Genomic DNA, 17,097 nt, shown 5'->3' on the forward strand with positions numbered 1-17,097 from the left:
TTTGTGTTCAATTTGTTAGATAATCAGATTTATATATATTTTTATTTTCCACTCACTCAGTTAAATGCCTAATAACCATGTCGAGCATCTCGAAATTCGGTTGTGGCAATTTGTAGACTAATTTGTGAACATCATTCACACGCTGATTGAGGCTTTCTTTCTCTGTGAAGTTGCGAAAAGAACAAGAATATTAGTTTAAAGGATCAACAATGATCGATAACTTATCGCTTGTACTTACTGGCTGCTTCGATAAAACCACTGTGATATTGATAGGTCATCAATGGCTCGTTTAGATTGCGTAAATACATTTTCAGGGCACTGGCAATGGTATTGCTCTCCATGAGATCACGATACTTTTCATCACAAAATACATCATCCGTTTCTTTGCGCTCCATGCCCAAGGCAAGGAGTTTATTTATTTTGGTACCCACTCCACTCTTACGATAAATACCTTCGTCCTCTAGGCCACGGCTCTCCAGTATCTGAATGCAACGGCGAACGAACATAAATCCAGTCTCATCCAACTGATACGCCTCACTCGCCTTCATTTTTCCAGGTGCCAGATAGGTCTACAAGAGAGCAAAAGAGAGAATTGTATTGACCATTAATTGACCTAAAGTGATTAAACTTACCGGTTCCGTGCCATCCATGGCACTCAGCCAAGAGCGATGATCCTTTTCGCTCAGAGCTTGAAATGTATAGACAATACCTGGTTTCTCTTTGAATGTCAGATCGAAACAGAAACGTTTCTCAAACTCTGATGCCCGACGTTGGCACGAGAATAGGGTTAGCTTCTCGTCTTCACGGGCCTCGGGACGAGTGAAGCTGTGATTCATCTGATTGAATTGCAGCATCGTGAATTCGCGTTTCTGCTTCTTGAATGTGCAATAGTATTTTGTCCATGTTGCTTTGAATGGCTCTAAAAGTGAGATTTTCAGAAGGGAACCTAAGATACGTTTTTTGGCAGTTAAAAGTCAGTTGAGTTCGGTGTGTGTGTTTGTTTGTGTATGTGGTGAGAATGGCATTTGGTGGTGAATTGTGGTGTAATATGGTAGGTAGTTTGGTTACGCAGTCGTAGTTGCAGTTGACACCAATAGCATACGGAAGAGAGTGTAGGGAAGAGAGAAGGAGGGAACCAAACATATTATGAATGATCAGTTATAGTACAAAGATGCAAACATAGGGCAATATGTAATCAAAAATATTAGTAACATTTTCCCTTTTATAAAACTAAATGAAAATAAAAAGAATTTACATGAATTACAACTCAAATGTAAATAACAAATTTCCCTACACCAAAATAGAAAACTTCATACCAATTCATAAGAAAATTTTACTCACTCTTTTCCATTAAAAATAGATAGCCACGTTTTGTGAAAATCTCCTCCGATTTCTGTAAAAAAAAAAACACATTTTGTATCGTTCAACGTTTACTCAATTACAGTTGCTACTTTTTTTGTATACCCTTACAAGAGGTAGATCTTTTTTATTAATGCAGTAAGTCGACACAAGTCGAGTCAATCTAACTTAATTTACGAGCTTTTACAATAAAAACTTGTGATTCTCATAGGTAGATTAAGTCTTTAAAGTTTTTCGATCAGAGCACTATAGCATAAAGCTGACATAGGACAGTTTTTTATCTCTTGGACTCGAAATGGCGACAAATCACATTTTCCACCAATTTTTATTAACATCGGACTACTAAATCATATAGTTTATATATAGGATCAATCGAAACACAAGTTTTTTTGATGATATCTTAGACTATCTCCATAATTTATATCAAGATTCAACTGTTGAATATTGATATATTCATATAGAGATTGATTGATTTCGTTTCTTACCGTGCGTTTTTCCATATATTTGGTCTTCAGTTCAGTGACTTTTTCACGTGCCTCCTCAAAGTTTTCACGTGTCTGTGTTGGAAAAGAAAAAAAGAGAAAGATAGTTAGTAAAATAATTCATTTAGATTTCTCTTTCGTTCGATACTTACTTTTTGCACCTTATGCCTTAGATCCTGCAGATAATCGCGATGATCCTCGGCCTGTTCGTGGGCTGTGTGATAGAAGACCAGCCAACCGGAAATGAAGGCCAACAGTATTTCGACAAATTCGAATTTAATGCGTTCCTGCACTTCCTGTATGCGCAGGACATAGCTTAATGACTCCTGAATATATTCGCGCTCATGCATGCCCAAACTGGCATCGGCCTGTAAATACAAATTTAATTAGAATGCGATTTATTTATAGACCACAATCAACGTATGTATAAACATATATGTATGTATATGCATATATAAATATGTTCAAACTCATGTCGCGTATGTAACTTAATCACAAAACTTTTTGTGCGAAATTAAAGTTGTCAGAATTTTAGACAATTTGACAGAATTGCCACCTCAGCTGACGGATTTTAGTGCTGTTTGTGCACTTTGACCTTTTATCGGCATTTACCGTGTATACACAAATACACACACACACACGCACACCTTTAATTATACCTGCTTCCTCATACACACACAGACACACGCATAGATACACTTACGTGTGCCCTGATAACTTTTCATTGGCCAATTCATTGTTTCCAGTTTATAAATACAACAATATATATATATGTATAGATATATCTTTTTTTTATAACATACATAGATATATCTTCTCAAATGATCAGAATTTTTGTTTCATGATCTTTGCTTTCTTTTTAAAAATTGTTATATTCTAGAACAATATCCCAAAAAAAATAAAACGACATGCGTCATGCATATTGTTTGTTTGTAAACGAATCTATTTTCATAAACAATAGAATACAATTTAATTGTATAATTCTTAATAAACGACATATCCGACTTTGAATTCCATTGAACTAAAATCTTGAAATAAACATCTTTTGTTAGGTTCTAATTTAGAAACTTGCAAAAAAATAGAATTAATTGTTGAGCCTCATCTAAATGCGATTCCCAACTAGTTTTGTCGTGCAAGAAGTCGTAAGATTTCGCCACTTAATTTTTATCCTAATCATATTCTTACAACAAAAATGATATATATTTATCTTTGTCATAATAATTTTTGTGAAATGTTTTCAAAGATTTCAAAAACTGTTGAGCCTTAGAGGTTTTAAATATAACCAAATAGTATAATGAATCAGTTTACCGGCTTTTACTCACTTTTTCACTAGCTAAATTAAGTTGTTTTTTTTTTGTAGTTGTTCACTTGTTCATTGACTCTGCTATGAATCACTAGGATACTATATTTCATAAAGTAGATTATACATATATGTATTTCGTTCGAAATGGCTTTCAAACAAAACAGTGACATGACCAATATTTAAGGTGCTAAGTCAGAGAACAACTGAGTAACAAAAAAGTTAATAGATAGATGAGTAAAAGAGTGAAGAAATGAATGAATAAAGTGATTCAGATGAATAGCTGAACAAATCAGCTGAACACTGTCGAAAGTTGTTCACTCACTCACTCATGATGGACTCCTGTTTTAATGCCAACTCCCATAAAATTGAAATCCTACCCCAACCACAACAGAGTTGTGTCCTTTCTTTCATTGCATAAACACCTGTTAGTTAGTTGGCGACATTTGTAAATTACATATTATAAATTTACAAATGAAGATTTAATTAATAATGTGAATATTGATGTGAATTTGATCTCTTTTAGCCAAGACTCTTACCACAAATGGAAATGCTTGTGGAAGTGCTGCAATTGGATTGCATTTTGCATTGACACCCTTTGAATGTTAACTATTTCAAAGTATGTTTCGCACCACATTAACGGATACTCGAGAATATTACGACACTGATAGCATAATAAGGACAATTACACACAAAAGTTTTGTATGTAAATTATAATTACTAAATCCTTTTAACACATATTTCGATTTGCGAAAACTTATTTATGTAGGCGTGCAATGAAAAGGAGAATACAAAAAAAAAAACACGAGGCGGTGACTTTTCTCTGTCATGTTTATTGTCGAAGTCCTTTAGAATCCTTTGCATATTTAGGCATATCATTCAACTTGAAATGTTACGTTTAATTAGAAAGGAACTTTGTTTAGTTTTGCTTTTTTTATTTTATTGTATTTTTGCAAATGTTTTCACGTTGAATTTTTTTTTTAATTGTTTTTCGTTTTGCTTTTAATATTTGAATGTGTTTTTCCTTTTTGTTTTGATTCCAGTTAGCTGGAGTTGTGACAGAGTTTCAACTGCTGCGAGTCGTTGTGATTTAGTTTTAGATGGCTTCATACTCTCATTCATGCCAAAAACACACACACACACTCACTCACTCACACCCACACATAGGCATTCAAGCACGCATTGACGCAACGCGCACTCAAAAATTGTGCGCAAAATTTGTTTTTGCTGTTATTATGTGATGGTAAGAGGAAATCAGAAAGGTTTGGCGGCGCCACCGCTAAATCCTTGCCGCACTTTATCCCCCTCCCACCGTCATTTCCCCACACATGCCATAGAGTTTCCTCTCTCTGTGAAGTTAAAGCTGAATAGCCTGAATGAATAGTAAAGCGCCTGCGCTACGCCAAGAGTGAAGCATCCTTTGGCAATGACGAGGAAGTATTAATAATGAGAGCAAATTGCAATAATAATAAAATTTGCATGCTTTGCTGTAGCATACTTTTCAGAGTTTCAAGTCCTATTTATCGATAAGTCATCGATAAAACTTTGCCGTTGCCGCTGATTCGAATTGTGTAAACAAATTTTAAACAGGTAAGCTTTCTGCTCAATGTGTATCTTCCTTTCTTGAGGCTCCTAAAGAAATTATATGTAAAAGGATTGGTTTTCAAGCCCCATAATAGAATTTCTTTGATATTCATTATCAACTTAAATAATAAGCTTTTCAAAAGCTCAGACGAAAGCAGTTAAAAACTTCCGTACAGAGTTGCCATCAATTCAAAGAGAGAGCGCATTTCTCTCTCTCTCTCTCTCATTCTCTCTCCCTATCACACACGACTCTTCAGGTGGAAGTCCTTTGCAAGGACTGACTGAGTGTGGGCGTTGGATTGGCCTGGAATGCGCCTACAGTTTCCGAATTTGTATTTATATTCTGCGTGGGCCGGCTTTTTCTTTGACTGAATGAACTTTTCGCCCACATTTGCGTGCGGCAGCAGATGCTGCAAAATGCGAATAGTACTAAATATAGATGTAAAGCTATATATATGTATATGTGTGTATGTATGTACCACCACCAATATGATGCATACAACCATCTAATATAAAATTTAAAGTATTAAATTTAACAAACTGTAGACACTTTGCAAACGTCAAGCAATCTTTTGGACCGTTAAGGATATTACAAAATTGTAAGGTGATACTACACTCAGAACGGGGGAGCGACAGAAAGTCATCAAGTCAAGCCTCCCCCCTTCAAAACTTTAGACCGTGCCACATTTTCACACCCTTGAATTAAAGTTGTTATGTCAAGTGGCGGAGGAGAATTCAACGTTTTACCGCTTAAGTGGTAAATCTTTCGGTTTTTGTTTTGTCAATTAAGATAACATTGAAATATTTTCAATTACAATTGCTTTAAACTGATTCATAATCTATGTATATCTTAAATCACTTTTCCTTAGCTCCCATTGTTAGTATAAATCAAGAATATTGTAAAACAATTTGATTCAACTCTTAAATATGTACAGTTCTTGCTTCAACTTCTATCGTTGCATTCGCTTTACTTTTTTCAAAATGAATTCAATAAATCATTTCGTTTCTTTTTAAACGAAACTATCAAAAAAATAGTTGTAGATAAAATCACAATATCCTGAAACGATATGTTTACTATGGGTAGGTAATAAAGGTTGTCTGGATGGTTGGAGGGTGTTAGATGGCTGATTGGTGGGTAAGTGGGTGGAAGGGTGGGTGGTTGGTTGGTTTGTTTGGCTTGGTATTTGCTTTGGGGGTTGGAAAAAATTGTTGCCAAAGCGCATTAGAAAAGGAAATACCAACAAAGAACCACCGGCAAACCAAGACCAACAACAACACAATCGACAGACGACGCGTGACAGATAACGAATTATGTTGCATGACTGTCGTCGTCGTCATCGGCATGTTGACAGTGCTGCGTTGCCCAGCCATTGTTGCATTTGTTGTCTCAGAAAGGAGGGGTTATAGCAAGGCCAGGACAATTTCAAGAAAACAGGTAGTTGGGTGGTTCAGTCGTTGGGTGTTTGGGCGGCTGGGTGACACGCATGCCAAAGCACTGCGTAGAAAATCAATAGAACACACAATGTATGCAAAGAAGCAAGCAGCAGCCATATATACATACATACATATGTACATATATACATCATGGGGTATACCTATGTAAATATATTCTCATCTATGGGGTTACAGCTGCATAACGAGGTGTTGCTAAAAAGTTTCATAAAATCCTAGATCAATATTTAAGATTGGCTTAAGTGTTTTTCCACCATCTGAACACCTAATAGAAATTATGTATATATACCGAGTGTTTGAATATTCTCTAAGGTTTTTATTCCCAAGAGTTTCATATTTTTCCCTGGATCACAAAGTAATTATTCCAAAAGTTTCATTGATGACTGACCTCTTCATATGCTTGGTAGAAGAATTGCAAAACTACATTTTCTTAGAAAAAGCACATAAGCTTAGGAAACCTTCTAATTAGAGACAAATTTTTACTTAAACAGAGAATTTATGACTTAATTGAGAAGTTGTGCTTATCTCGACTTGCTTCCAGCGAGGGCGTACTGTACTAATAGTCGTGTATAAATTATTCCTCCAACATAGAAAACCATGTGATTGATTCCAAGTTCGTATTATTATAAGTAGAAATAGAAGCTCTTTTATATCCTTTTAAATTACTTTCGTATACACCAAGGCAACTAAAAACCACAAAAAGACACAAGTATATGGTACAATATTTAATTATCCTATCTAAAGGATATTCTACTATTCACAACCGGAATTTCATCATTTAAAAAAAGTCTAGTTTATACTTTCTTGTGATTAAAATTTATGGATTTTTCATTCAATAACTCTTAAATTAGACACCTTGCACACCTGTCCGTTAGTCTGGTTCCCCTTTGAAACCACGCCCCTTTATCCACTAGGAACTTCCACTACTTACACTGCGTTGTCACGTCTGAGAGCTTAGACAAGCTATTTAGTGTTTTAGTTTGTCGGTGTAAACAAAAATGGAATAGAGTACTTACACTGACTGTGAAGCATGTGTAAATATTCTCTTCGAATACATTCAAAATCAGAAACATTTATCGATTGATTGGAACCGACCCAAATTTTCATTGACCAATTTTTGGGCCACCTTCTTTCCAAGAACTTGCACCAATTTTTCACCCCCTATACTTATACAAATATACACTACACGTTTGTATGTAATTAGCATTTTAAGGTAAACGGACTTCACGCCGTGTTCTGTTGATCATTAGTTTATGTTACATGACTTACAAAGGGGGGCGGCATGGCGGTGGGTGGGCATTTTGAGGGTGAATGAGTATCTATGCCGGCCTGTTTACATTGGCCGCAAAATGTGAAAATAAAAATGAAAGAATTCTGTGTATACTTTGCGGCTTATTGTTGCAAGAAATCACAATCATTTCAAAACGCATTCAAAAAAAAAAAAAAAAAAAGCCATACAGAAATCTCGAGAAATAACATTGCTCTGTCGCTCTCTCTCTCTCTCTCTCTCTCTGAATCTCAGGTTCATTGACTTTTGCCGGCGCTTTTGCTCATCAATTTGGGACACAGATTATCCACTGTGTATATGTATGTATACATTATTTAGTAGCCACATTACGGTTACGGTCCGGCTCGGTCCATTCCGGTAATAAGTTCAGTCAGGCGCATGTCTGGCAAATAGTTACCCAAGGATCAAGGGACAAAACACGAACATCGACATTAAAAACTTTTCATACATTGTGTATAAAAAAAAGAGTTAGTTTTGTTAGGTTTGCTCTCTAACCACACATACACATACACACACACAGAAAGGGCCAGTTTAAATTGCCAGGAAACCACAAGTCAGCCAGTCAGCCAGTCAGCCAGTCAGGAACCTTTATATACAGCCATATATACAAACAGTCTATGTGTGTGTAAAAAGCAGCAATTGCACGTCATTTTGTGTATCCGTAAACGTTAAGTCCCTCAGCGATACAGTGCAACCACGTTATATGGAATATATCTTGAAATACAATCTTCTTAAGTGAAATGTCAAACAAACTACAATTAATGGCAAAGTTACCAAATCTATTAATAAATTCAATAATTTAAAATAGTTTTGATTTCTAAAATGCAAACTTTAAGGAGTGGCTCTCAGTCAATGATGACAAAGACAAGATGACAAGTCTAAAGGATAATTTGAAGAGCGAAATATTATTTGTGCTTAAATTAAAGAGAAATATGAAAAGAACCTCGTTCGAAGACCTCAAAAGTAGTTGTACCTCCGTTTGAACAGCTCTAACAAGCTCCCTTTCCAATTTCCTTGATTCAGTCCGATAAAAGGTCTTCAAATACCTCGAATTATGGAATATATCCAAATTTCACAGTTTGATTATATGTGAGGATTAAAGGATATAGGATAATAATATAGGACTTAATCGAGCTACTACCGCAGCATATTATCAACGTTTAAAAAAATAAGCTTCTAATACGTTTGTTATATTTTAGGGATCTCCAACAAGCGTATTACTTAATATCCTTTGTTTCCCTCCATTTAAAACCGACTGGAATATATTCAAAATTCTGTTTTTTATATGGGCCAAATGTTCGTCTTGTTGTTTCTTTATAGAGATTGTTGGTTTATTTTACTTAAGGTTGATATTTAGTTGATTTAAATATTGATTGGCTCGTTCTCTGACAATCTTTACTGCATATCCTGGTTCTGATTACAGACTCGTCGACTATTGATATACATATAGTTTGGCGTAGGTCATGGAACTTTACACAACTTTTACGAGCAGCACACACACACACACACATACACACGTACAGAGAGTATATAGTAATCGTTGCTGGCAGACACAGAAGCACCTAAAGATGGAACGGGCCACAAGTGCAATTCTGTCTGGTATAAGAGTATTTTGTGTGTTTGTTTGTCTGTTTGTTTGTTTTTCTTTCGTTTTGGCAAAGCTTCAAAATGCAATTTTTTTTTCGGCCAGTCCCCTGTGTGATTGGATTGCATTTTGGTTAGGAAACCAGATGAAATGCTGACTAAACTCAATACTAGGGCGTTGCCTTACTCTACACACACACATACAGACACACATACACACACACTTACCTCTTGTATCGTATTTTCAGGCTTTTTGGTGGACATATTAAGAAAACGCTCTTGCGATTGACAAAACTTTTCCGTTTTCTTGTCAAACTTCTTTTTATTCTCCTTAACACCGCCAATTTGTTTTTTTCGAAAATCCTCTAGTGACTCGATAATATGTTTATCGGCGAGAGTTAGCTAAAACCAAATGGATTATATTGTTAATATATTTATTTATAAACGTGTTATCTCTATATATCTCTCTGATCTTACCATTTTCTCGCGCTCATCCTCAATAGTGCCAATGATGGCACCAAAACGCTTCAAACTCTCACAAATGACATTTTCATCGTCGGTCTGTGCGGTGCCGATGCACTCGAAATTGAAATCATTCAGCAAAATTGCCAACTGTTTCATGCGTGTGGACAGTACTGAAAGTAAGTTAAAACAATGAAAAATAAATTACAAAATTCTACAAAACAGTTTTAAACGCAATTTAAAGAAAACATTTGTTCATTTATTTTACATGTAGATTAGTTAATATATCTGTTCTAGTTAAAATGACTAAGAAAGTGATGCAATAATATTAACCAATAAACTCTCCTTACAAATTTCTACACTAAGAAGAGAAATTATATAATATCTGTTAACTAGAGTATTCCTGCTTATTATCATTGGAATTATAGAATTATTGGATTTATGTTTTTATTTTTTTTTTTAATTAAGTACAAATCGAAGGTAAAAGAATGAGGTTCCAAGGGCTGAAAAGGACAAGGGCAAAAACAAAATAGACATGGATAACTCGACGCAGGAGCCTCTGAAATTTATGTTTAATCCGGCGTTAGATTCAGCATATATGTAATTCAATTTCCGATCTTATTCAGAATTTTGAGATTTTTTTTTTTTTGGCAAAATCGCGGGCGTTCAAAATTTAAAACCTGTGTGTTTGCCTCAAGCACATTTATTTAATTAAATTGAACAATTTTTTTTTCAATGATTAGAAAATAACTTTTCTAATTCATTAAGTTAAAATTCTCCCTTTTAGTTCTTTTGAAGTCAAAAATGTAAATTTGATTGTTAAATATGCAAAACACCTTTTGCTATGGATATTGTTTGTCTAGGCGGCGGCTTTCACTCATTTGCCACAATACACATAAAATATAATTTCATATTGGCTTACTCTCTAGAGTATTAGGAGGAGGAACAACGTATCATCTTCTCTCTTTCTTGTAAATGGCCAATTAAGTCCGTTGATAAGCAACGCAATTCTTCTCATTAATAAGTCAAAAATCCAATGCTTTAACTGCAAACCATCATCTTCATCAGCTGTATGATTGGATCCTCCTCCTTATGGCTTGGCACACTTTTTTTCCGTGAAGAAAAAAACGATGTTTAATAAGCCATAAACTAAATGACAACATGCAACATATTTAAAGCACAACACATTAAAGTGTCTGAGATGTTGGTTGATTAAAAACTTTTAATAACTTCTAAAAAAAAAAACACCAAATACAAAAAAAAACTTTCTTTGGCACGGGGCGTAGATGTTGGCCAATACTTTTATTTGGTATTTTTTTTTTATTTTTGACTGTGTTCGATTTCAGGGGCGGGAGAAAGTTTTATCACTTTTTAAATACACATGCATGTCTGTGTGTTTATATATATATATATATATTCATTTGTTTTCTATACCTGCTGCTTAACTCCAATGACAATGACTTTTACTACTATATTTTCTATTTATATTATGTATATGGTCGTCGGTGCTAGCTATTGTAATGTTAATTCATTCAAGGTCATCAAAACTGGCAACTACTACTACTACTACAACAAATGATATTGTTAACCACAACAACATAATAAGAACACAGAAAACAAAAACTAAACGAAAACAATCTCAAAATACATGGACGTAGCCATTGGGGATGGGGAGGGAAGAAAAGGGCGACAAACATAACAGATGGGATTTTCATTCGAATTTAAGCCATTAAAATTCTTCAAATATTTATCAGAACCTATACAACATTTTTATTTTGTTTTAAGAGAAAGCTTCAAATCATAAATTTTGCACCCGTTCGTGAGACCAAATGAAAATTGGCAGTGAAGCGTAGTTAGACGAGTTTTCATTTTTATTTTAGTCCATTTGAAGTGATTCTAAGCATTTAATTTGTAGTTATAGTTACACTTGTGGGCATGAATAAAAGATATTATATGATCATATATTTCTGAATGGAATACTAATTATGGTATATATGATAATTTAATTGCTCATAGGATGAAATACCATATTAATGTAGCCAAAATGTATGTAAAAAGCAGAAGGCAAAGTAGTTATAAATATATTGCTATTAACTACATATGTACATATGTATATGTGAAGGATCAACGTATTCCGATAAACAATAAATAAAAAGCCATGTGTTTGTCTTTACAACCCATTTGTATTTAATGCAGGGTATACACAAGTCGCCACTGCAAATTATTTTGTTGGGTTTGCTTTTCAATTCCAAATTTATTTCTTTCAGATTTAAAGTTAGTTGCACATCTCTCGAATAGTTGCAACAATTATATCACCATGAGTATAATAAACCTTTTACAAAGTTTTGGTATTCAAAAAACATTTCTAACATATTTCGTTTTATTTTTAATGAAATTGATCTTAACTTTACTAGGCGTTACTCTGATTTTGATAACCCTTATTCAAATTACTTAAAAGATCATGCCAAAGATCGGCTTAAAAAATCATAAAAAGAAGTGTTATCAATATGTGTATTGAAAATCAAATAAACTCTTTCGTGAAAACGTATAAAGTATAAAAATTTAATTGAAGAAGTCATTCAACTGGCAAGATTAAGCCAAATTCTCATATAAACAGAACACAACGTTGGGCGATGCGATGCGATTCGAGTAAATATTTTTACAAGTTAAAGGTTACAAAAACAACAACAACAGGAATGAGAACAAGAACAACTTTTCATCATCACATGATGCTGAGGATGATGATAGGAGGGTATGAAGTTGAGGAAGGTGTGCGGGTAGGGACAAAATTGGGTCAGTCACGCACACACACACACACACACACATACAGAGAGACCAAGAAGCAGAGTCAGCCAATGTGAAATCCAGATTTTTTTTGTTTTCTTTTTTTTCACCAGCCTCCAAAAAAAAAAAACACAAAGATATCAACACCATTAACGCACACTGCAAAATGCTTTGGCAAGGCGAACTTAAGCCAAAAGATAACTCTTTCATATTGTATCCATATAAATTTCAATTTTCGAAATTGAATTTGTCTCACTTTGACAGGCAAATCTGTCAGTTTCAAAAGCAAAAAACAAAACAAATGTACGAGAAAATAATCAATTTTATTAATATATCTAACTTTCTGATTAGCCCTCGTATGTAATAATAGGTACACACATACATGGATTTACATATATATGTATGATTGATGTGTGTGTGTGTGTATGTGGAAGTAATAACTTGGCGACATCAAACACTTGTGCAATAAATGACACGGATGTGATGAACTCAAATTAAATTATATGCAATTAAATTGAGTAAGTTTTCCTTTTTATTATTGCATGCAGCTAATGTGCACTTATTTTGTCATGATTTTCCTGCTGATTAATGTGATTTATGATCTATAGAAAGTGTCTGCCCCAACCTTTCTTCCTCTCCTTCCCCCCCATCCGCACGCTTTGCATAATAGATATTTCAATTTTGATTCGAAATCCAGAAATACCCTAAAAGCCTTAGTTTTCTAAAGGATTAAGGTTTTATCATTAATGTTTAGTGTGTGTCTGAATTATGTTTAACTTGACATTTTGCACAATCATTCCAAAAGTGCAAAAAACTCGATTTTCTGCAATGCAAGCAAAGTCATCATCAACTTTACCCCAAAAACATATCATATTATTGTCCATCATTTGCCCAATTCATATACATACTATGTATACATATGCATATACCATCCATACCAAGTATAATATACCATCTGCATTTAGTATTATGTTCTTCGCTTTAAAAGGAATTATCCACATTTGTTGAAAATGTCTACAGAGTCTGGAAAAATGATTATAAACGGAAAAGTCATCATGTTTTAGTTCCCCTTACTTCATGTTCTTTCAAAACATAATTTATTGATATTTGCTTTAAATTTAAATGTTTTTTTTTTTTATGTTTTATAGGTGTTACAATATATATGCACTAAAGGAAAATTAAGAGGATTTTCAATATTCTTGTGACTATCAAAAAATATAAATATTACCCTAAGGCGGCAGATTCTTTAGATTTTAAGGACTCTTAACAGACTGTGAAATAATCTATTTGGAGGAGGTTCTACTTTGACATCATTTTAAGGCAATAGAATCGAAAACTATATCTTTAATATCTGACCAATTATTGTGAAACTGTGCAAAAGGATTTAAACCAAATGTAATGGTTCTACAAAATTTGTTTTAAAACTGTCTCAAAGTTATTATAGACTACCACGAATAGACTTTGGAATCCTCTTGAGGGTTTTGCCATTTCATTTGGTGAAAGTTCAATTCTAGAGAGAGAGAGAGACAGACCAACTGACTCTCAAGTATTGTGAAATCATAGACTCAACTTCTTTTTTTTTTACTTTCTTAACTGCAGAATTCTAAGCACTTGGAAGAGAACACATCAAAGCCCACGCTGGGTCGGTCGGTCTTTTGGGATCGGGCACTCCAATAACCATAAAAAAAAGAAGCATACACAACGACTATAGGCCAAGACAATGTAAAGTTTCATTGAACTTCTGTTTGGCTACATATGTATGGATGTATGTACAAAACAAGTACAACAACAATAACAACAGCAACAGCAACAATGTGTATAGTGTAGTATTTCGTCAACATAGATACAGATACAGATACAGACTATCTTTAGATACAGTTTGCTAGCATTTATCGGCTTTAGTGTATGTGTGTGTGTCAGTGTAAAAATCCAAAGTGCACAACATGTCAAAATAATGAACGAAAATAACTTGTCACTTCTTAGGTATGTATAGAAAAGAAACAGAGAGAGAGAGAGAAAGAAACGAAAGGAAAAAGAGAGAAAGAAGAAAAGGTAGAAGGTGTGTGTGTGTGTGTGTGTGTGTAGCGGGAAGGGGGGGAGGGTAAGAGCAGCCAGACCCCAACCATGTCATTGCTCCCGGTATTCACTATTGGGCGCTCCCCCCAATGGCTCCTCCATATGAGGTTGGCGCTTCTCAAATTGTAGCCTACATTTGATTTGTCTGTTTGTCTATCTGCTGCTTGTCGTTTTTTTCTTTCTTTTTTTTTTTGTTGTCTTCTTTTATTTTATTTTTTTCTTGATTGACGTGTGTAAATTGACACCAAAAATACAAAATACTTTTGACCAAACCGAAATCAATGTACGCTTAAATAAAATTGAATGTTGTCTAATCAGTTTTTAATTCTAAGAAAAAAAAATAAATAGTAATTAAGACTTGATAGTTACAGTTTTCCAACAAATCTATCCGCATTAAATAAATAAATAATAGCTTTTTTTAGGCAGAACTATTTTATGGTTTCAGGTGACGAACTTTTTGTGCTAATAAAAGATTATTAACTTTTTAAATTTACAAACAATGACGTCAATGGAAAACCCCCAATGAAAAAAAAAACAATACTAATATCTGTATCTTCTAAAATAAAAAGCTTAAAAATTTATATTCTATTACTTTTAACTTCTAAATGATATATCAAGCAAGTATCCAAAATGCATAAGAATAAATGTAATCTGAAAACATATCCTATTTCTAGCTCTGACGGAAAATATTTTCACATTGAACAGTAAAAACTGATATTGATGATCGTTTAAATTTTTGCCAATTAAAGTAATGTATCAAATTTTTGTAAAGTATTTTTTTTTTATAAATAAAATACATCCAAATTTGTTCAACTAGTTTTGTCTTTATCTAATTTTTGTTGTTTTTTTATTAATGACATTTGACTTTACTTTGTTGATCAATTAGCTGAGATGACCCACATTTTTAGGGGAACATGTTTGGTTTTTTTCTTCCTTATAATCATAAAAAAGACTGTATCTGGGTACAGGGGAACAGAGGGGGGGAGGCAAGTAATCGTTTAGCCATAGGGAGTTATCACTGTATTTTACCTATGACCCCCCTGAACAAATTCTTTTTCAATTTGTAAACTTCATTTTTAACATCATCATCATTGTTCAATGGTGAGGGGAAAAGTGGGAAGGTGGGAAGAGAGATCACTAGTAAGAGCACATGATGAGCAAAATAGTTGAACCAATGAACGGTTCTTTTGTAATCTACTTACATTAGCGGTAATTTTGGTTGATTCACTTCCCTTACACAATCTTCAGCTCGATCTTTCTTTCACTTTGTCTCTCTCTCTCTCTCTCTCTTTCCCTCACTATGTTGCAGCAGCCGAAAATTTTCATCATCATTACTGTCGATGGTTTTTTTTAATAGTTGCCGCTTTGTTGCATCAGCTATGGTTTTGTTTTTTAAGAACTTTTAATTGGATTTACCTATTAAGAGGCAAGTGCAGGCCGCATACAATTGATTAAAATTGTTAAGCTCTGTTCTAATTGGAGCCTCTCTCCATACACACGTTTGGGGCCAAATTAATGGAGGGTTGGGGGGGGGGGGCATGACCAATTAGGGGTAATTAACTCTTCTTGCCGATATTGCAAGTACTTTGCCCTGTGTTGCATCGCAGTTCGATTCGCACTAAACTAAAAGACACTTTCGACGAAAACTTTTTCGTATATCCATTCGTTCAAGGTGAAAGAAATGTAAGAACAATGAATTGGCTACATTTCAAATATAATTACAAACACAATGGAACGTTGATGATGGTGGATAATATTAAATTTACTTTATATTTTCTAATTGCACTTTCTGTGTGCCTGTGTGTGTGTGTGTGAGTGTGTGTGTGTGCTTGTGTTGTGTGTTATTTATTGGTTCCGGATAAATACATTGTTCAACTTGGCGGCTACTTAATTCCCATTTGTAATTGCCACGCCAGGCGCTGTTCGCTGTTAGCTGATGGCTGATGGGTGCCTCCATTAGTGACGTCAGGGTACGCCCCACAATCGACTCGACCCCAAAAAGGTTGAACCCCACTTGGTTTTGATCCACTTTCCATTGATTTCAGAGAGAGAGAGAGTGCGAGTTTTGTGGGCCGACTTCTACGCTCGCCCAGACCAGCCCAATGGTAGTAGTAGTAGTAGTAGTAGTCGGTTTGCCGACATCTCGCTATAGCCGCCTCGTCATCAGTGTCAGACCCAATGACAGCTAAGAGTGACACACACACATAGACAAGACATAGTACGTCGTCCAGGGCTGTCACTGACTGTCAGCTAGTGACAGCCCCACAGACCCCAATTTATATGTATATTTCTCTCTTTTTGATTTCTTCACCCTTTCTTATAAAGTATATTTATTTTAGTTAAAATGAAAGCGTCTTTTAGTTGGCCAAAATTAACTACATTTAAACTAATATGTATTATATTTAAGAACACTTGAAAACTATTTCAAACAACTATATCTCAAAGAAGTTTATATGAGAATAATTTTGCTTTCTTTTTTCAATAATTTGTTTTCACCCCTATCTTCTTTTTTCTTTCCTTCTATTTCAGTTTATTTTCTCATTGCTTTTTTAAATCTATATAATTATGATCTATATAATTGTAATATCGCAACAAAATCAATTACATTATTAGGATTAGAATTCTTGAAGAGTATACAAACATAGACAAGATTTTGCCCCACTTCGATTTGATATACTCTAACAGAGGATATAATAACTTGGTAATTACTTTCGCCATGCCTAAAC

The 17,097-nt window shown here is 34.3% G+C and overlaps 1 protein-coding gene across 2 annotated transcripts in view; it reads right to left on the reverse strand.

Annotated features, from left to right (window-relative positions):
* The window catches only part of LOC6648413 (rho GTPase-activating protein Graf), a 48,404-nt gene that overhangs the window by 2,779 nt on the left and 28,528 nt on the right, over positions 1-17,097 (reverse strand). The window contains exons 2-9 of one of the 2 annotated variants that reach the window (XM_023179118.2): positions 9,527-9,684; positions 9,278-9,451; positions 1,994-2,209; positions 1,845-1,916; positions 1,342-1,393; positions 633-919; positions 239-569; positions 57-162 (exon numbers count right to left, since the gene is read on the reverse strand). In XM_023179118.2, the coding sequence (XP_023034886.1) occupies positions 57-162; positions 239-569; positions 633-919; positions 1,342-1,393; positions 1,845-1,916; positions 1,994-2,209; positions 9,278-9,451; positions 9,527-9,684 (1,396 nt within the window). Of the gene's footprint in view, positions 1-56; positions 163-238; positions 570-632; positions 947-1,341; positions 1,394-1,844; positions 1,917-1,993; positions 2,210-9,277; positions 9,452-9,526; positions 9,685-17,097 lie in introns of both variants that reach the window. The other variant, XM_023179117.2, reaches the window with a different exon arrangement.

The sequence above is a fragment of the Drosophila willistoni genome (assembly GCF_018902025.1).
Source record: "Drosophila willistoni isolate 14030-0811.24 chromosome XL unlocalized genomic scaffold, UCI_dwil_1.1 Seg141, whole genome shotgun sequence".
NCBI lineage: Eukaryota > Metazoa > Arthropoda > Insecta > Diptera > Drosophilidae > Drosophila > Drosophila willistoni.